Source organism: Heptranchias perlo, chromosome 3, assembly GCF_035084215.1.
Source record: "Heptranchias perlo isolate sHepPer1 chromosome 3, sHepPer1.hap1, whole genome shotgun sequence".
NCBI classification, from domain to species: domain Eukaryota; kingdom Metazoa; phylum Chordata; class Chondrichthyes; order Hexanchiformes; family Hexanchidae; genus Heptranchias; species Heptranchias perlo.
Genome location: NC_090327.1, coordinates 75403781 through 75425501, shown reverse-complemented (window position 1 = coordinate 75425501; position 21721 = coordinate 75403781). Strand labels below are relative to the sequence as shown.

The 21721-nt window shown below is 43.8% G+C and overlaps 1 protein-coding gene across 4 annotated transcripts in view; it reads right to left on the bottom strand.

Annotated features, from left to right (window-relative positions):
• Nucleotides 1-21721, bottom strand: part of c3h8orf34 (chromosome 3 C8orf34 homolog) — a 506019-nt gene that overhangs the window by 45958 nt on the left and 438340 nt on the right. For all 4 annotated transcript variants that reach the window (XM_067980317.1, XM_067980319.1, XM_067980318.1 and 1 more), the window contains exon 12: nt 18984-19465. In XM_067980317.1, coding sequence (XP_067836418.1) covers nt 18984-19465 — 482 coding nt within the window. The remainder of the gene's footprint in view (nt 1-18983; nt 19466-21721) is intronic.

Genomic DNA, 21721 nt, shown 5'->3' with positions numbered 1-21721 from the left:
GGGTACGGTAGCATAGTGGTTATGTTACTGGACTAGTAATCCAGAGACCTGGACTAAAATCCAGAGTCATGAGTTCAAATCTCCACCACAGCAGCTGGCGAATTTAAATTCAATTAATTAATTAAATTCAATTAATTAAATAAAAATCTGGAATTAAAATACTAGTATCAGTAATGATGGCCATGAAACTACCGGATTGTCGTAAAAACCCATCTGGTTCACTAATGTCCTTTAGGGAAGGAAACCTGCCGTCCTTACCCGGTCTGGCCTATGTGACTCCAGACCCACAGCAATGTGGTTGATTCTTAATTGCCCTCTGAAATGGCCTAGCAAGCCACTCAGTTGTAAAATCTCGCTAACTCCCTTCCTAACAGCACTGTGGGAGAACCGTCACCACACGGACTGCAGCAGTTCAAGAAGGCGGCTCACCACCACCTTCTCAAGGACAATTAGGGATGGGCAATAAATGCTGGCCTCGCCAGCGACGCCCACATCCCGTGAACGAATAAAAAAACAACTGCTCCACAAAAATCCTTTTCCACTCCTTCAAAATAAAACAGTTGTGCTGATAAAAATTATGAGGAGGGCATGCTGTTGCTTAAACATTGACTTCATAAGGTCGCAACGGCTCACAATTGATGATGTAGTAATGGGCCTTCTGGGTTAAATTCAGCCCAATACTCAGTATACTGTCTGATGTTAATGTACGTATGCTTTATATGTTCATCTGAAATTCCTCTCTCTGCTACTTTAGTGGAGGCATTAACTCATTTAAAACAAACAAGTTAAAACCTCTGCCAACATAGCAGATAAAAAATGTTATTCAGCTAGCATCCCACTGCATAATTTCAAGGCCCTAGTAACATGATCAATGGGTCACATTTCTGAAAAGACCTTGATGTAGTTAAAAGAAATAAAATTACACACTTATTCTTTGTTTTGCGAAGCCATTTCCACCTGAAAGGATGGCAGATTAACTTTATAACATGAATATTTATCACTCAGTTTGGTGCCACCAAATAAAACCAGCTAATCCATCCCCCAAGCTATTTTTTTTAAAAAAGATCTGCCACGGTTCACTCATTTTAATTTAAAAATGAGACATCTTACAATGTATCTCATTCTGAAAAGTAAACACTATTCTGTAGGATGAAATGGATTTGCATTTGCCTCAATCGTCTTGATCATAAATTTCATTCCTAATATTTCCCTGATGTCGACAGGTCTGAGAGTCACTAAAGGACACAATGTATCAGCATAGCTGCAGACCCACTAAGAAACAGTAAATCTATAACTATTGTTTTGACTCAGATGGTACTGTAGTCATGATTGATGGCTCCGAAGATGGCCCAAGGCTGAGAAGTAAATAGTTTATGCAGTGTTCTGGATGGTTGTGGAAAAGTGGACTGTGAATTCTTTGAAATGACAGGATTTACTGCTCAGTGTACAATGTGTGATATACTGGCTGTAACTGGGTTAAGGTTGGATAATATTGACTTTGGGGAAAAAAAACTGAAGCGCTAAAATTAGTCAAGTGTATAAAAATAAAAGTAAAATGATTGAGGCCTCGGTTCTTTTCATATGTCAATTCTCAATATTGCACTCATTCATGCCAGATACATCTTTTTGAAACAAAGAAAATTTTTAACACCCTCCCCCTGGCGGAAAAGGAGTTAAAATGCAAGCACTGAAAGGTCAGCCTAGATTATGTGCTCAAGGCTCTGGAGTAGAGCTTGAACCCTTGACCTGCAGACTCTCAGGCGAGAATGCTACCACTGAGCCAAGGCTAACACTTTAATTACACAAACATTGGCATTGACCTTACTGTCTCTTACTATCAGTCAGCCTGTAGCACGGCAAAGACACTACAGTCTTAGTTACAAACAGTCACATCAAAAACCATTGAGATCTGAGCAAATATACTGACTGGAACATTTTCACTGACTTCATAGTAGAACTAAGTCCAAAGATTGAGATTTCACCTAAGATGCTGATGGTAAGAGCATTTGAGAATAATACATTAGCAACCTTATGTTAGAACACTATTAATGGAAACTGATTGAATCATGGCCAAGACCTATTAAACAATTTTTTTAAATTGTTCTAATTAAAGTGAAGGATATTAGTGCTTAGAAATATAAATTCCCATTTCATACACCCATTGTTAGCATGAAGCACTCAGAATTGGTATATTAGACATGTGCAAAGTGTGGCTGTATTCACATCAGAACAATGGGGGCTAAGTTGGGCTGCATAGCGCTCGTTCTGTAGGTACTACGCAGGCTCCAAGCCCCCAAAATGGCGTCCGAGATGCGTGCGCATGACGTGCACAGGACGCCATCTTAGTAAAGATGGTTGCACACGTGTACCTAACAAACGTCAGCAGCACGTGGAGTAGGGAGATTATGCCATAGACCAGTGTGCAACACTGCTTTGAAGCAGTCGGCGCCATTTTCAAATTCCCTACTCCACTGTCTTAACCTCGCACAGCTGAACAGGAGTTAAAGGGCATGAAGGACACCCCCCCATCAGCGCTATTTAAAGGGAGCATGCAGGATTTACAGGTTAGTTGCTGGATTAGTTATTCTGGCTGCTGGGACAATTGTAGGTGTTTGTGGAAGTTTCCTATACTTGGAGAAAGTTGCAATATTCTATAGAGCGTGGTCTGGATGGTCTTGCAGTACTGTTAGTGACATTTAAAATAGTGTGCAGAACAACATTGCTTCTAGACATGGGTAGCTTGCTAGGGCTTCCTCTGGGAATTGAAGATGACTGGGAGCATGCAGAGAGGCCAAGCTGCGAGAAGAGGGAGGAGGAGGCAGAGCAGGGCACTCAGCAGGAGGCCATATCCAGCGAGGGCCTTCAGGGAACAATTCTCCTACCTCAACTTCAGTGACGACCAGTGCATCCGATGACCACGAAAGAGGTCATGTCTGAGATTTGTCAACTGTTGCAGCCACAACTGCAGCCTCAGAGCAGGGCAAGGACAGCATTGCCTGTGGCTAGCAAGGTAACCGTGGCGCTTAATTTTTACGGCTCTGGCTCCTTTCAGGCTGCTTCTGGAGATATAAGCAACATCTAGTAGTTTGTAGTGCACTGCTGTATAAGGGAAGTCACGGAGGCTCTGTACGCACTCACAGATTCATCATGTTCCCTCTTGACAGTGATAAGGAGCAGGAGCGAGCACGAGGGTTTGATCGCATTGCATGCTTCCCCATGGCGCAGGGTGCCATTGACTGCACGCATACCGCCATGCATGCTCCACATCTGAACTTAGCCATATTCATGAACAGAAACAGATTCCACTCCCTCAATGTGGAGCTGGTGTGCGACCATAAGCAGCGCATCATGCAGGTCAATGCCCACTACCCTGGCAGCAGTCATGATTTGTTCATTCTGCGGCAGTCCACCATGCCACCTATATTTCAAACAGCATGGCAAGTCAAAGACTGGCTACTGGGCGACAAAGGTTATCCCCTCATGGAATGGTTCATGACTCCGGTCTGGAACGCACACACACACGCGCTCAGCAGAAGTACAACGAGAGCCAAGCTGCCACATGGAACATCGAGCACATCACAGGCATCCTCCAGCAACACTTCCACTGCCTGGACCGCACTGGAGGAGCCCTGCAGTATCCAGCTGAGCGAGTATCAAGATTTGTCGTAGTACGCTGCATGCTGCATAACCTGGCCATCATGAGGGAACAGCCCTTGCCACCGCCTATCAGGCGAGAACCTGAGCCAGAGGAAGAGGAGGAAGTGCAGCAGGTGGCGGAGGAAAAGGCAGGGAGGCTACAACGTAGACAGGCTCTGTCTGCCAGGGCTCTGCGTGATCAGATTATTAATGAGCGATACCAGCAACCTCAAGGACACCTCCCCATTCACCAACAGTCCCACATTCCTTCCCTTTCTGCTCCCACACGGCCATCAAATCGTCCTCCTTATGATTACACATTGCTTCCTCCCTCAGCTCATCGCAGAAATAAAAGCAAACACCAATTGCAAATCCAAATCTATTAACATATACAATAAAGCAAACAAACTGATACTATTCACCCTTATGCATTCCTTAGTGCCTGTTGCTCGTGTGCCTTACCTTTCTTCGTGTTCCTACGAGGTGCTTCCCCAGTGGCCGGAGCACGGGAGATGGAAGGCTACTGACATTCAATTGAGGAGACTGCAGATGGCCTTGGAGGACGACCTCGAGCAGCTGTGGGCCGGGAGGGCCCGGCTTCAGACAGCACCATTTTGGCCTGGCTGACTGATGGGCAACAGCAAGGGCACTGATGGAGTGGCAGGGGTGGGAGCAGGATTGCGGTCATCCTGAGAGGACAGCAGTCTTCCATGGCGCCACTGTCACTCTCCCGGGGTAGCGCCTCAGCAATCCTGGTGATCTGCTGAAGAACGGATTGAACTGCTGTGATGCCCTGGAAGCCCCGTTCAACAATGGTACCCAGAGCCATGATAGCAGCAGTCTGAGCTCCAAATGCAGCAGTCAGACCTTGGATGGCAGATGTTTTTGCTGCAATGGAAACTGAGACATCTGTCATCAGACACTGCATCATGGTGGGTTCCACAGATGTGCTGATGGAGGTGACCACCCGTTCAATGTGGGAAAGGGTGGGCTCCAAGCTCTGCGCAATGCCCTGTGCCAAGTTGGAGCTCGGCTCCTCCATGCCCCGACATTGTGCGTAGCCTTTCTGGCAGGCTTTCTAGTGCACCAAGCATTATACGCCCATCAGCCTTCTTCTGTAGCCTGGCCCATCAAAGTCATCATCTGACGCCTCAGCAGCAGAACGAGTGTGCTCTCGCCCTCCAGCAAGCTGGCACCTGCGGTATCCGTTCCCCCTACTCCGGATCCTGCGCACTTGTGCCCAGTGTCTCACCACGTGCAGATTCCTCCTCTATCCTAGCCTCTAAAGCACGTGCTGTGTCAGTCTGAGCTGGTGACAGAGTGTCAGATTGAGCGATAGTGTGTCTGTATCATCACTGTCATCTTCCTCTGCCTCCTCTAATTGTGCCGGTTCCAGTTCTTGCGTTTCTGAAATGACAAAGGGACACTGATTGAGTTGTGATGCGGGGAGAGGAGAAAGTAAGACGTGCATGCTGACACCATCTGCGGCGCATGAGTCAGAAAAAACTGGAATGAGGGAGAAGCGGGGATCGAGGAGGAGGATTCGGTACGCAGAGACCCAAATCATCGATACCTCCAGCACTGCCAGTGGCCATGGCCTCAGCAATGGCCCATCCAACGATGGACAGCACTGTCTCCTCCATGGGGGTAAGGACGTGTAGTTGTGCCTATCCTCCCCCAGGTCTTTCCTGCTGCCTGTTATGCGTCACCTTCTCCTGCAAGAGACAGAGAGTAGGGATAATGGGTAGGTACTCACATTGGCAGGATGTGACTAGTGGAGTCCCGCAGGGATCTGTCTTGGGGCCTAAATTATTCACAATATTTATTAACGACTTAGATGAAGGCATAGAAAGTCTCATATCTAAGTTTGCCGATGACACAAAGATTGGTGGCATTGTAAGCAGTGTAGATGAAAACATAAAATTACAAAGGGATATTGATAGATTAGGTGAATGGGCAAAACTGTGGCAAATGGAATTCAACGTAGACAAGTGTGAGGTCATCCACTTTGGATCAAAAAAGGATAGAACAGGGTACTTTCTAAATGGTAAAAAGTTAAAAACAGTGGATGTCCAAAGGGACCTAGGGGTTCTGGTACATAGATCATTGAAGTGTCATGAACAGGTGCTGAAAATAATCATTAAGGCTAATGGAATGCTGGCCTTTATATCTAGAGGACTGGAGTACAAGGGGGCAGAAGTTATGCTGCAGCTATACAAAACCCTGGTTAGACTGCACCTGGAGTACTGTGAGCAGTTCTGGGCACCGCACCTTCGGAAGGACATATTGGCCTTGGAGGGAATGCAGCGTAGGTTTACTAGAATGATACCCGGACTTCAAGGGTTAAGTTACGAGAGATTACACAAATTGTGGTTGTATTCTCTAGAGTTTAGAAGGTTAAGGGGTGATCTGATTGAAGTTTATAAGATATTAAGGGAACAGATAGGGTGGATAGAGAGAAACTATTTCTGCTGGTTGGGGATTCTAGGAGTAGGGGGCACAGTCTAAAAATTAGAGCCAGACCTTTCAGGAGCGAGATTAGAAAACATTTCTACACACAAAGGATGGCAGAAGTTTGGAACTCTCTTCCGCAAACGGCAATTGATACTAGCTCAATTGCTAAATTTAAATCTGAGATAGATAGCTTTTTGGCAACCAAAGGTATTAAGGGATATGGGCCAAAGGTGGGTATATGGAGTTAGATCACAGATCAGCCATGATCTTATCAAATGGCGGAGCAGGCATGAGGGGCTGAATGGCCTACTCCTGTTCCTAAGAGGGAAGTGAGTCAATGAGCGTTCTACAAGATGTTTGGGTGATGTGGCAGTCATGGTTGAATAGCTGCCAGTGTGTGTAACCCGTGAGTTGTGAGTGTGCAGCTTACATGAGTGGTAATGTGCAAGGATGAGATGCAGCATCTGATTCGCAGCATAGGTAGGTGATGGGGCAGTGTAGTGCATGGAGTAGTGGGTGAGGCTAGTGGTGCAGTTGGTGGGATATGCCACATGATAGATGAACACACTCACCTTGACCACTCGTGTCAAATCATTGAACTTCTTCCTGCACTGCATCCATGTGCATGGAGCGATGCTCCTCACATTGACCTCGTTCACCACAGCCTTGAAGATGTGTCTGGAGGGCCTCCTGCCCCCCTGCGGATATAGGATGGCCCTCTGTCTGTCCACCTCTTCCACCAAGGCCTCCAGTGCACTGTCTGAGAACCTTGATGCACGATCTCTCCCAGGCACAGCCATTCCTCAATATCTTCCATCCCTGGAATCACTTCACATCACTTTGTGCAGCCACAGTGCACCTCCCCTTTAAGAGGCGCTGGATGCCTTTAAGTAGTGCTAGTCACTCCCAATATCGGGGCCCCCTGCTGACATGTGCAGCCACTCACAGCATAGGTCACGTGGCTGAACGCAGCAATCATGTGCATCATCAGGCAGCGCAACTGTTACGTGCTGCCTGCATCTCCATGACTGGGCGCCGGTTAATCGCGCACCGCGATCCCCAGGACTGTTTTTTGGGGGTTAACCAATCCGAGAGGCATTCTGGCCCCAATTCATGAAAGCCCGTGATTCTGGCACTAGTGTCGGAACCTCCGTCTCTTACTCTGGCAGAGTTTGTGAGGTTAGGGAAAGGTTCTATGTTTTTGTAGGGGGTGCTCGCACTACTATCTCATCTCTGGAGGGACCAGTTAAAGTAGCAGTGGAATGCTGTTCCAGGAGTGCTAGTGGCACCAGTACAGAAGATGAAAATTAATAGCCTACATCAGCTCCCTTCATAGGGGCCAAAAGACTAATCAATTGCTACTAAATCTTTGAGGATCCATGCCATGCTGCAGGCCTAAGCCCCCCCCCACACTCAATTGAAGGCCCTTAATGTAACTTCCGGGTTTTGTGTCTCCAAGCTGCGCAGCGGGCGTACTGCACACCTGAATGACATGCTGTGAACTGGAGTATTTAAAGGGCCATTGAAACCATGGATTTTGAGGGAGAAAGGAGGAATGTGCAGAGATGCAGCACCAAAAGGAGTAAGGCAGCACCCCGCTTTAACAACTCAAGTTGCTACTGGCTGGTGTGAGTAGGAGGGACATACTGTAGCTGGTTGATCAGGGAAGCACCCTGCCTCTGCCACAAAGAAGGCCTGGCTCGAGGTGGCAGAGGAGCTGAGCAGCAGGAGCACGGTGGCAAGGACGAGGGTGCAGTGCAGGAAGCGCTTTAATTACCTAACCAGGTCAGGAAAAGTGAGTACAGTTACTGATTCACCTACATCTTGTGGTGTTCAATACCCCCTTTCACTCTGTCTTGCCAAGCCTACTCCAACACATTGCTCCTCACACCCACTTAAGTCTCATTATCAACTTATCTTCACTTTCTGTGCACTTCCTCACCCCCCCATTTGTGAATCCACCACTCCCACTCACCCTGATGTAATGTGATGAATCTGTCTGATAATGAAGCAGATGCATCAGAGGGTGACTGTCAGCCTCACTGAAAGCAATGCATCCAGCAGGTGACTAGGTCATCTTCATTCACATGTCTGTTCTTTCTCCCCGTGTAGAAGAGGGTACAAAATGCACAGGAGAGGAGTAGGACTGGAGGGTGGCCACCACAAATATTTCTCTGACAGAAGCTGAGGAGGCGGCGTTGGAGCTCAGCCTCACGGTTGAATACCTGACTGTTGGGGATGACGAGACTTGCACCCCGCAAATGGCTGGTGACAGAACTTTAACATCCTTCACATACATCATGAATTTATGCTGTCAACGACTGACCTGCTGCACACTTCAGTCTGCTCATTGTTAATATTGCTTTATGTTCCCTTCCAGGACCTCCAAGGAGTGAAGAGGAGGCACCCGCCATGGAAAAAGGCAATTCCTCAGAGGAGCTCCATTCCTCTGAGGGTGCACCATCACATCCAGTCATCATCAGCACAGATATTGGTACTTTGGTGGGTCCAGTTAGGCAGATAGTTGGGTTGTCACCTGGTGATTCACCACTCAAGCTTGTACGAGCAGACACTGGTGGCAGGGGCAGCTGTGGGGAATCCGCATTGAGGGGGGGTGCACACCTCTGCAAGCTATGCTCAGCTGGACACAGATGCTGAACCCCGGGGGCTATCATTGAGAATAAGAATGATTGAGGTACAGCTGCACTTTTGCAAGGTACTGGAAAATGTGCCATGCACACTATCCACAATCACCTGTCGTATACACTGAGACTCTGGAGATGTCACCGGTGGCGCCCTGGAAGGATCTGGAGGCGAAGAAGTTGAGGGCAGTGTTACTTTGAATGCGATGCGCAATGCATGGCCACCAGGCCCAGCCAGGAGCAGCTCTGCACGAAGGAGCCTGCAGATGTCTGTGACCACCTGGCAACTCGATCTGAGCCTGTGTAGGCACTGCTCCTAGTGAGGTCCAGCAACCTCAGCCTCTGCATCCTCACATGGGTAGTGCCTCCTGCCACCTCGGCCCCCTCTCTCCGCTCTTCTCCAGGTCTTTGTGATACACCTCTGCCTTTTGCACCTGCAACTCCCAGAAATGCACGCTGTGATGTGCCTCCTCCTCAGATGTACTGTGGAATAAATCCATTGTGCCCCCCATCCTGATGTCAATTTGAGGGGGTCCAAAATGTAGGTAAATATGTGTGAAGAATTCTGAGTGTGAACAAAAAAAAATCTCAGTTTAAACATAAGGAACTCCCAGCCAAAGGTTTGTCTGAGAGAACTGAGTGCCTTGCTGTAAAAACTCACCTTTTATTCACATGTGTCAATCACTGGGTTAAAAAGGTCCAAATGAGGGTCGGCTGCAACTTGCCTCCATTTCCACGGCATGTTTCAGAGGCCATGGGAGACATGTTCAGGAGAAATTAAAATGGTTTGTGTAACTCAATACACAAGTTACACAAACGCGTCTGGGTCAAACCCAGAAATGGACGCATTGGAGCCGGGATGCGGTCCTGCTCCGAAAACAGACAGTTTTCACTGCCCACACACTCCCAACCCACCCAACCTACTACACTTGGCTATTAACCCCACCACATTAGCACCCAAGCAAGCAGCTGTGGGGTGATCTGACAATCATCTCCAGGTCCAATCTTGGTCTATTTCCTTAATTCACCAGCAGCTTCTACTTATTCGAGCACCTCGTCCTTTTCCACCCTCTCACTTTTCCTTTAAGATACCCATTGTCTCCTCTGTGCTCTTTACTTACCAAAATATCCCTTTTTGCCTCACTCACTCCCCTAATTGAGTGCAGAGACTTTTAGTTCAACATGAACTCATACTGCTTTGTCTCTTCTAAATTCTCTGCTTTCAGACATTCACCCTCCACATAAGCGCAACCATCCACACACATGGACATCTCCTCAACCATGACATTATACATGGTTTCATACACAGGTATTCATAACCAACAAGGTATAACTAGAATCAAAAATAGAAAATGCTGGTCAATTGACATAGCAGGTCAATTAGCATCTGTTCAGTCCACGGATGCTGATGAACCAGCTGCGTGTTTCCAGCGTTTTGTGTTTTTGATTCAAATTTCCAGCATTTGCAGTTTTTTCCCCCTCGAGGGTATAGCAAGACATTTTGAGCTCCAACTTCCTCATCTTCCTCCTGACTCATATTTCCACTGATAACACTTTCATCTTAGCATTCCACTCTTCAAAAAACCAACTGCATCAACTACCTGCTTCAGCTCACAATTGCCTTGCTTCCATCTTCAATGCACTTTTTTTAAACCAGATGCTGTGTAGTCTCTCACCACGCCCCCCTCTGACCTCTCTCCCCCACCCGGTATAGTAACCTCAAGTATGGTGGCCGCAGACTTTGGTGCAAGTGGTGACAACCAGCCTGACCATCCACTACCAGATCTGGTTCAACCACATCATGTTACTGCTGCCTCCCCTCTATGGCCAAATCCCCCTATTATACCAGGGTCAGTCTAAAAGGCAAGAATGACCCCATGCTTCTTTTCCTCACCACAAGACCTCACCCCCTTTATGTAGCTTGTGCTTATCTTAAGGTGATGCCCCATAGTCTTTGATTTGCCTACCAGTGGAAATTATCTACACTTACCTTGTCTATTTCTTTTAGAATTTTCAAAACCTCTATCAAATTCCCCTCAATATTCTCAATTCAAGAGAAAACAGCATTAGTCTTTTCTTATAATTCAGACTCCTCGTTCCTGGCATCATCCTGGTAAATCCGCATTGCACTTTTTGCAAGAGTATTATATCTCTTTGACAATGATAAGCCTAGACTGCATACAGTATTCCAGATGTGACCCAATCATTTTATAATGAGTCACCATGACCTCTTTGCTTCTGTTTATATTCTGAAATCAATATAAATTGCCAAATCCCATTTGCTTTCTTAATGGCTGTTTTTACCGATCCACCCACTCATGTACTTGTAAGCAGCAACAACTTCTTGCATTTATATAGCACCTTTTAATGTAGTAAAATATCCAAAAGGTGCTTCACAGGAGCATAATCAGACAAAAATTGACACCAAACCAAAAGGAGACATTAAGGACAGGTGACAAAAGGCTTGGTCAAAGAGATAGGTTTTAAGGAGCGATTTAAAAAAGGTGGAAAGGCAGAGAGGTTTAGGGAGGGAGTTCCAAAGCTTAAGGCCTAGACGGCTGAAGGAGTGGCCGCCAATGGCGGGGGTAAAGGAAGTGGGGGATGCACAAGAGGTCAGAGTTCTCGAAGGGTTGGAGGGCTGGAAGTTGTGACAGAGATAAGGAGGGGCGGGGCCATGGAGGGATTTGAACACGAGGATAAGAATTTTAAAAACCGAGGCGCTGGTGAGTCGGGAGCCAATGTAGGTCAGTGACCACAAGAGTGATGGGTGAACGGGACTTGGTTAGGATATGGGCAGCAGAGTTTTGGATGAGCTTAAGTTTATGGAGGTGGGAAAAGGGAGGCCAGCCAGGAGAGCATTGAAAGAGTTTGGAGGTAACAAAAGCATGGATGAGGGTTTTAGCAGCAAATGCGCTGAGGCAGGGTTGGAGACGGGTGTTAGAGGTGTAAGTAGGTGGTCTTGGTGATGGAGACATTTCATTTCTTTCAAATGTCTCTTAAAAACCTCTAACAGTTACTTCTTAATCTCACTCATTCACATTGTTTCTCCTCATTGTTACTCACCTCATGAATGTTCTTTATATGAGGGGCACTATGCAAATGAAGGTTTCTGTTGCACTTTAAATACTTTGAAACATAAAGGGCAATTTAACCCGATGGAAATTATATTTTTTTATATACTGGCCAGCTGGAGTAAAGGGTTCATATTGCATTATCTACCTGATTGCTCTTACTTGCTATTTTTTGGTCAAGGTGCAAAAACTTCAGTGCAGTTCTCAAAGCGTTAAAGTACCAATAATTCTCCATGTGTAATTAAAAACATACTGACACTGCTTAAACCTTGCTGAGGGATATCACATCTGAATGCTTTTCTCCATACAAATCAACACACATGTTTCTGTTTTAAACAAAAATCACAAATGTTCTACCCACATCAAATACTGTGCGAGAAGGTCGCTTTTTATGCTGGAGCTCTCTGCTGGAGATAATAACACTATGAATCGAGGGCCAAGACTGCTCTGAACTCTACAAAATTAAAAAAATAAAGAAATAAAGAACTGCCCACAGCTAAAATATAAATCAAGTAACCGGCCTAAATAATGCATGAGTTGAAACAGGATCAGTACATGCAACCTTACCTGTACAAAAGAGGAATTACACTTCTACTATTTCACCGCACTAGGAATAGACAATTATTTTCCAGAAAACTGTCATTGCAGGGGACTTTCTTCTGTGATCTTTTATTTAATAAATTTCTTTTGTTAAACGCATATTCACAAATATATAGAACTTTTCTGCATATACTTCCACAAATATTTATCTGCCTGATTTAAGATAAATGTAAATTCTTAAGACCTGAACTTACACGTGTTTCTTATTAAAGCTAATTTGTGGCAAGTTGCTGACTGGGGATAATTATTGATTATCTGACTGGCATATTGGAAGGATTTTGTATGTCTTTGTATCCTTTTTGAAAGACTGCTGCACGGAAACAGATTTATTTCCGATGAATTGTAACAAGAAAAATTTACTTGTTTATGGGAACTGCGAAGGTGTTTTTACTTAATGGTCACAATTCTTGACCAGCATCAAAACTGACTCATTTGATTAATGGAATTGAGGATTTCAAATAAAATCAACAGACAGTTTTATTTGAAACAAAATAACATATCTGAACAAGGTTATTTTGCTAATGGGGCTGAAAATCCACAGGGGCTGTATCCTGGCATAAGTAGTAGGATGTGCTTACCAGGGATCTCTGGCACTGACCCTGCCAAAGTCTGTGGGGCCAAGGGGAGCTCCCTTCATATTAATAGCCTGGCAGGCACCCAGGCCATTCAGAGCATATCTGGAGCAGTTGCCTGCTCACACACTGAGGCAGACGTGTGCTAAGTTAGTAGGATGTTGGCTGAAAGCAGCCACCAGTGTCCTTGGTCCCCTTTTCAAAGGGGCGATAACAACATTTTTTTTAAACTCCAAGTCTTTGGGAGTCCAAGCAGTCACCCTTGCCTGGACTCCACAAAGACTTATTTCCACCACTGAAGTGGCCAGTACACAACACAGCATACTGGCTGCCAATGATCCACCTGACGACTAAGAGGCCGGGCGTATGGGTGCAACAGCAACAATAACTTGCATTTATATTAGTGCCTTTAATGTAGAAAAACATCCCAAGGCGCTTCCAGAAGTGCATTCAGACAAAAATGGCTGCTGAGCTAAACGAGGATATATTAGGAGGGTTAGTTAAAAGCTTGGTCAAAGAGGTGCGCTTTAAGGAGGGTCTTAAAGGAGGAGAGGGAGATTAAAAGGTTTAGAGAGGAAATTCCAGAGCGTTATGGTGGGACTGTGTTGGAAGGGCCATGGATTTTCAGTTTCAATGGATTATTCAATTGAGATACCAAGGTGAAGACCAAAGGCAATAGTGCAGAGTACCACCAAAACTGGAAAGAGTGGTAGAGAAAATGAGGTAAATTAACAACTAGTGGTTAAATTATTCCAATTTGGGGTTTTAAAGGACTGTAGAATGTAGGAGGAAGGGAGAGCTAAGAAATGTAGGGAGTTTCACTGTCTTGACAGCCAGATTTAGAATAGGAGATGGTGCAATGAGTCATGACTTCAATATACTGAGGATGCAGAAAGGAAGAAAAGTATTTAGGATATTTGAAGCATATTATGTACAAGAAACTCAGGAGTAATAGGCAGAGTAGTTTTAATAAGAGACAAGGAAGAGAGGTTGGAGGCTATAGGTGGGACAAGGAACATCTGCCAGATCACTAGCTTTTTCCTGTATTTTGTCCAGGAGTGCGAGAGAGATTTTGGAAGACCATCCATAGCTATGGGAGCTATAATTCAAGTCTTAGATGGATTTTGGCTTTATAGAGTTTAAAGACTGTCAACTTGGCTTAGTTACTTGTCAGCGTGGCTCAGTCAGTAGATTCTCATCTCTGGGTCAAAGATGTGGATTTGAGACCCACAAAAGGACACAAGCACATGCTATTGACTGACACTGCAATGGATTACTGAGGGAATACTGCATTGTTGCATGAAAGTTAACCAAGGTCTTATCTGCCCATTCAGGTGGATGTCAAAGATGCAGTGAGAAAACAGTAAAGTTGGTATTTTGGGAGGCTGGACCAAATGGCCTTCAAGATAACAAGTGGAACACCTTCAAAGGCATAGTGTTGAACATACTAGATTACTACATATCTAAGACAAGCAAGCTTAGACTAACCAAGCAAGATCCTAAACAGATTAATAAACAAATCAGAAGTGTAATTAAAAGGAAAACTTATTTTTACAAAGCCTGCAGGAAGAAAGAGGAAGGGTTTCACTGGGATGAATATAGAAACATGCAGAAATACGTTAAAAGGGTGATCAGAGATATGAATCAAGAAACTAGAAAAAAGAGATGTGAGCACCAAACCCTCCACAAACAAAAATAACCTAGACAAAGTTAACACTTTTGATATAAAGGGAGTTGGAATTCTTAGTCCGTCTGAAAAGGGCTCAAAATAAATAAATATCCAGGAATAGATGGATTTTCTGAGAGTGCTATGGGAGACTAGGAAGGAGATTTGAGACACATTAACAACTATTGTAAGAAAGCCATGGAACACTGGGGAGGTACCAGAAGATTGGAAACAGGCCATTGCAGTGCCCGTATTCAAAAAGGGTATTAAGAAAGGCAAACAAGCAAATACAGAGCTACCAGTCTCACTTCAGTTCTGTGTAAAATAATAGAATTGATAATCAGGACAAAACTTAAGGATTATCTGTACAAAAATAACTTAGTGAATGGCAGGCAACAGGAATTCAGATTGGGAAGATCACTCTTTGAGGAAGTGATAACCCAAGTGGACTGTGAAAGTGTTTCTAGATTTCCAAAAGGTATTTGACAAAATTCCACACAAAAGGCTATTAGTTAATCTCAAAGTTGTAGGCATACAGGGTAAATCTTGGAAATGGATATGAAATTAGCTGTAGGGAAGAAAACAATGGGTGCTTGTTAAAGAAGGAGGCCCTGAAATTCCATGGTGGCTCTTGCGGTCTCCCACCATAACTCTGGCAGGATGTCGGTGGAACCTCCAGGGAAATGGCGCAAACAAGCATTTACATTATTTCCCTGGGGGTTCCACCACTCTCAGCAGGAGACCAGTAGAACTCCTGAGGAATTCAGGGCCATCATGTTGGAATGAGGGAGATATGAAGTGGGGTGCATCAGGGTTTAGTGTTGGAACTACTACCGATTCTAATTTATATCAGTGACTTGGCAAATTTGCAGGTGACACCAATCTAGGAGAGACATTGGAACTAGAGAAGGCAACGCAGAAATTTCAAAATGAGCTGGTCAAAATATGTAAGTGGACAAACAATGGCAGTTGAAATTTAATACAGATAAGTGTTACAGAATGGATAAACAATATGGATGATACACGTACTCCAAATATGGTTTTGAAATAGCTAAGAATGACATTGAAAGCAACCTAGGAGTCTTGATAGACTTGATGTTCAGCATGTCCAACTAATAGAAAGCAGCAAACAAAGCCAATAGAACGTTGGAATATTCAGGTTTGGTCACTGAGATACAAGGGAGACATTCAAGCATACTGTGAAGTATACAGTGGTGTTCCCCAGGGGTCGGTGTTAGGATCAGTGCTCTTTTTGATATATATTAATGACCTGGACTTGGGTATAGAGGGTATAATTTCAAAGTTTGCAGATGACACAAAACTCAGAAATGTAGTAAACAATGTGGAAAATAGAAACAGGCTTCATGAGGATGTAGACAGACTGGTGAAATGGGCTGACACATGGCAGGTGAAAGTTAATACAGAGAAATGTGAAGTGATATATTTTGGTTGGAGGAGTGAGGAGAGGCAGTATAAACTAAATGGTACAATTTGAAAGGGGGTGCAGAAACAAAGTGACCTGGAGGTGTATGTACACAAATCTTTGAGGGTGGCAGGACAAGTTGAGAAGGCTGTTAAAAAATCATATGAACCTGGGCTTTATAAATAGAGGCATTGAGTACAAAAGCAAGGAAGTTATGCTAAAACTTTATAAAACATTGGTTAGGCCTCAGCTGGAGTATTGTGTTCAATTCTTGGCACCACACTTTAGGAAGGATGTGAAGGCCTTAGAGAGAGTGCAGAAGAGATTTACTAGAATGGTGCCAGGGATGAGCGACTTCAGTTATGTAGAGAGACTGGAGAAGCTGGAGTTGTTCTCCTTAGAGCAGAGAAGGTTAAGAGGAGATTTGATAGGTGTTCAAAATCATGATCGGTTTTGACAGTAAATAAGGAAAAATTGTTTCCAGTGGCAGAATGGTGGGTAACCATAGAACAAGATTTAAGGTGATTGGCAAAACATAGGCGACATGAGGAAACTTTTTTTAATGCAGCAGTTATGATGATCTGGAATGCACTGCCTGAAAGGGTGGTGGAAATAGATTCAATAGCAACTTTCAAAAGGGAATTGGATGAATACTTGAAAGAAAAAAAATTAAAGGGCTGTGGGGAAAGAGCAGGGGAGTAGGACTAATTGGATAGCTCTTTCAAAGAGCCAGCACAGGCACAATGGGCTGAATGGCCTCCTTCTGTGCTGTATCATTCTGTGACATTACTAAGCGCTGGAGGCATGGCAGAGAAGATTAATTCCAAGTTTCAACGGGCTGAGCGATGAGGACAGACTGGAGAAAAACTGGCTTATCAGCCTTGAAAAGAGGCATCTGAGAAGTATCATCGATAACAGTATAGAAAAGGTAAATTTAGAAAATTAATTTAAACTAAATTACAACAGTAGGAAAAGGAGAGACAGGTTCAAGCTCTCAAAAACATTTAGGATGGACATTAGTTAGTTTGTTTGCGCAGAGTGATCAACATTTGGAATCTACCCCAATAAAGAAGGAAAAGGAGGAAAGAATTTGCATTTATATAGCGCCTTTCATGACCTCTGGACGTTCCAAAGTGTTTTACAGACAATAAAGTACTTTTTGAAGTCTAGTCACTGTTGTAATGTAGGAAACGCTGCAGCCAATTTGCACACAGCAAGGTCCACTAAACAGCAATGAGACTTTTTTTGAATTCATTTGTTTATTGATCCACTCATGTTAGTTTACAAATCCAATCCTCGTATTAAAGTCAAGGACAAATTCTAGGGACTAGATAATCTGTTTTAGTGATGTTGGTTGTGGAATAAATGTTGGCTACGGCATTGAGAGAATACCCCTGCTCATCTTCAAAAAGTCTGAGAAGTCAACCGGGGCCTTGGTTTAACGTCCGTTCCAAAAGATGGCACCTCCAACAGTGCAGCACTCCCTCAGTACTACACTGAAATATCAGCCTTGATTATGTCTCAAGTCTCTGGAGTGGGGCTTGAACCCACAACCTTCAGACTGGAGAGGAGAGAGTGTTATCACTGAGCCATGGCTGTGAAGATGGGCTGAATGGCCTTCCTCATTTGTGATTACCTTGTAATCATCCAAACTTTTGGTATGAAAAAGGAAACCAAGCTAACCAGAGATAACTGGAACTATGGTGATGATGTGAGAGTTGCATTTGAGATAAGAGATAGCAATACCAAAAAGGCGAATCGATGAATGAGGAACAAGGGTGGAGCCATTGGCCCAGAATTTGCTGTCAAAATAACAGTGAGGCTAACGGCGCTCAGCGTTATTTATGTGCAAATCACACAGCAACTTCAAGCAAAGGCAGATGCACAGTTAAACATGAAAATCTGGAAGTTGCTGTCAGAGATGCGCCACTCCGCCGCTAATTTGGTGAAAATGGCATCTCATTGCATTTCAATGGTGAGTCAGGCATTGAACGGCATCAAGTTCCTGTACTTGGATGGTAGATACGAACTAAACTCACCACAGAAAGTTAGGGCTTGTCCATTTCCATCTAAGTACCTTTTTTAACGGCATGATAAGTCTTATTTACTGCCAAACAACCTCTCTGGCACTGAAAATTAACTATTACAAGTGTGGATTCTCATTCCTTCATGTTTTAATTGCTGTTGGAGATTTTATTTTTAAATTTAAATTACATTTTTTTTTTACTTTCTCTTTTCTCTCTCTCAAACCAATCTTTTGTTCCCTCTTTATTTCGCTATCTGTACCTGATTTGACATTGAATTCACTATTCTAACTTACACTTCCTAGTTCAGACTCTGCACTGTTCATTTCACAATCCTTCAATCTAAGGAGATACACAGTTGCTTGGCCTGTTGACACAGATCCTAGATGCCCTGTAGAGGGTGCTGTGCCATGCCATTTCCATCTCCCACTGACAGCAACTTCCAGTGGCATTTGCATTCCATGGAAATTAAACAGGCAAAGGCAAATCTAACAAACGGCAGGCACCATTCGTTCACTGGCTACAGTAAATTCTGGCCCATCAAACTTAAGAATACATTTTCTTCTATGAATTATGCTGTTATTTTTCATGTCCCATGTGAAAGTAAATATTCAGATAGTATATTTAAAGTACGCTTGAGCCACTTGCGTTCCTTGGCAACACTGCAAGAAAATAATGTTTCCCCTCATTAATATTAATTTAAGTTGCAATGCTCACGTCAAAACTACACACTGAAACCTTTATCCAAATTTTCCTCATGCTAAAATTATTTTCTGACAGCATTCTCATAAGTTAATGTGCATAGACAGAAAATATAATTTCCAAATGTTTTGGTTCCTTCTTCAGTCTTTCAATCATTTATTACCAACTATCATGTGAATCTCTTTATTCTCACCTCAGACAAATGGCTCCTTTGTGCAAGATTCTCAGCATTTATTCCAGCCTGGGTAGCTGGAGAACTCTGGGGTCTCCTGACTTGACTGGTGGGTGTTACCGGTCTATTCCTTGGATTGCTGAAGATGTCTTCTTTACTCGCCGGGTTGTTAGAAATTGCAGTTCGAAATAATTTACTATTAGGGGTTGCAGGCCTACTTCCTTGAGCTGATGACGTTCGAGGCCTGTTATACTGGCTGTTGGGAGTCTCTGGCCTACTCTTTTGGTTACTGGAACTCTGTGGTAATTTACTTCCTTGGAACTGAAGTGGAATTTCTTTCCCAATAAGACTTGGTGGTGTTCGAGGTCGAGAATTCTGCCCCAGTAATATCTGTGACAGACTTCCATGGTAATTTGACATATTTAATCTACTTTGAATTTTGGAACTCCTTTGCCTTTCAGTTTCAATTGTTAATACGTTTGTAGCAAGATCCTTGTCAAGTTCTGCAATAAGAACAGTTTAGTTTACATAAGTCATAGCACCAGTATAGTAAAATGAACCTTTCAAGAGTAACACTATGTGATACAAATCTTTCTAATTAAAATTGGCTGCAATGGGAGAGGACAGACACAGAATTACAGCCTGAAAGAAAAATACATTTTTAAAACTTTTTTGTCCTTGAGTAATACCATGGGAGATTAACTAGTGTTTCTTTTTTTAAAAAATGGCTGGTCCAGGAAATACTTAAACTTGGAGCTGCTGGTATCCCAAGATATTTTTTAAAAATGGGCCACTTGTTTTTTTTGCCCATTATTGTTACTTTTTAAAAATAGTTGCAATTGGTAAGAGGTGTTTGTTACCGCCATCAATCTCCTGATTAAACTATTCTTCCTGCATGGATAACAAGGGATTGTAATCACTATATATTGATTTTTTAAAAATAGGGTTACTCAAGCTTCATTTCCAAATCACTGAAAAGAACTGACACTTCCTTTTTCCCCCTATCCAGTGAATATGGAGCCCTAGCAAAACTTCTCAGCATGTGCTATTGAATCAAATTAAAAACACATCAATGAAATAACTGGATTGATGAATGTATCTGTCCTGATAATGTTTGTCAGTACTCACTGTTTACACCAAAATACTCATAGTATCATTGTAGGTACAGCACAGGAGGAGGTCATTCGGCCCATCGTGCCTGTGCCAGCTCTTTGAAAGAGCGATCCAATTAATCCCTCTCCCCTGCTCTTTCCCCACAGCCCTGTAAATTTTTTCCCCCCTTCAAGTATTTATCCAATTCTCTTTTGAAAGTTATTGAATCTGCTTCCTCCACCCTTTCAAGCAGTTCATTACAACGGGCTGTGTGAAAAATGTTTCCTCATGTCGCCTTTGGCTCTTTTGCCGATCACCTTAAACATGTGTCCTCTGGTTACCGACCATTCTGCCACTGGAAACAGTGTCTCCTTATTTACTCTATCAAAACCCTTCATGATTTTGAACACCTCCATCAAATCTCCTCTTAACCTTCTCTGTTCTAAGGAGAACAACTCCAGCTTCTCCACATAACTGAAGTCCCTCATCCCTGGCACTATTTCAGTCAATCTCTTCTGCACCCTCCATAAGGCCTCGACATCCTTCCCAAAGTGCGGTGCCCACAATTGAACACAAAACTCTGGCTAAGGCCTAACCAGTGTTTAATAAAGGTTTAGCATAACGTCCTTGCTTTTGTACTCTTATGCCTCGATTAATAAAGCTCAGGTGCTATTTTAACAGCCTTCTCAACTTGTCCTGTCACCTTCAAAGATTTGTGTATGTGCACCCCTAGGTCTTTCTATTCCCGCATCCTCTTTAAATTGTACCATTTAGTTTATATTGCCTCTCCTCATTCTTCCTAACAAAATGCATCACTTCATGCTTCTCTGACAAATTTCATCTGCCATGTGTCTGCTCATTTCACCAGTCTAAGTCCTCCTGAAGTCTGTTATTATCCTCCCCATTGTTTACTACATTTCCACTATGTGATACAAATCTTTCTAATTAAAATTGGCATCTACAAACTTTGAAATTATACCCTCTATACCAAAGTTCAGATCATTAATATATATCAAAAAGAGCAGTGTCCTCATACCGACTCCTTGGTAACACCACTATACACTTCCCTCTAGTCTGAAAAACAACTGTTCACTACAAATCTCTGCATTCTGTAAACATCCCCATCCTCAACGATGGCGGAGTCAAGCACGCGAGTGCTAAAGACAAGGCTGAAGCGTTTGCAAGCATCTTCAGCCTGAAATGCCGAGTGGATGATCCATCTCGGCCGCCTCCCGATATCCCCACCATCACAGAAGCCAGTCTTCAGCCAATTCGATTCACTCCACGTGATATCAAGAAACGGCTGAGTGCACTGGATACAGCAAAGGCTATGGGCCCCGACAACATCCCAGCTGTAGTGCTGAAGACTTGTGCTCCAGAACTAGCTGCGCCTCTAGCCAAACTGTTCCAGTACAGCTACAACACTGGCATCTACCCGACAATGTGGAAAATTGCCCAGGTATGTCCTGTCCACAAAAAGCAGGACAAATCCAATCCGGCCAATTACCGCCCCATCAGTCGACTCTCGATCATCAGCAAAGTGATGGAAGGTGTCGTCGACAGTGCTATCAAGCGGCACTTACTCACCAATAACCTGCTCACCGATGCTCAGTTTGGGTTCCGCCAGGACCACTCGGCTCCAGACCTCATTACAGCCTTGGTCCAAA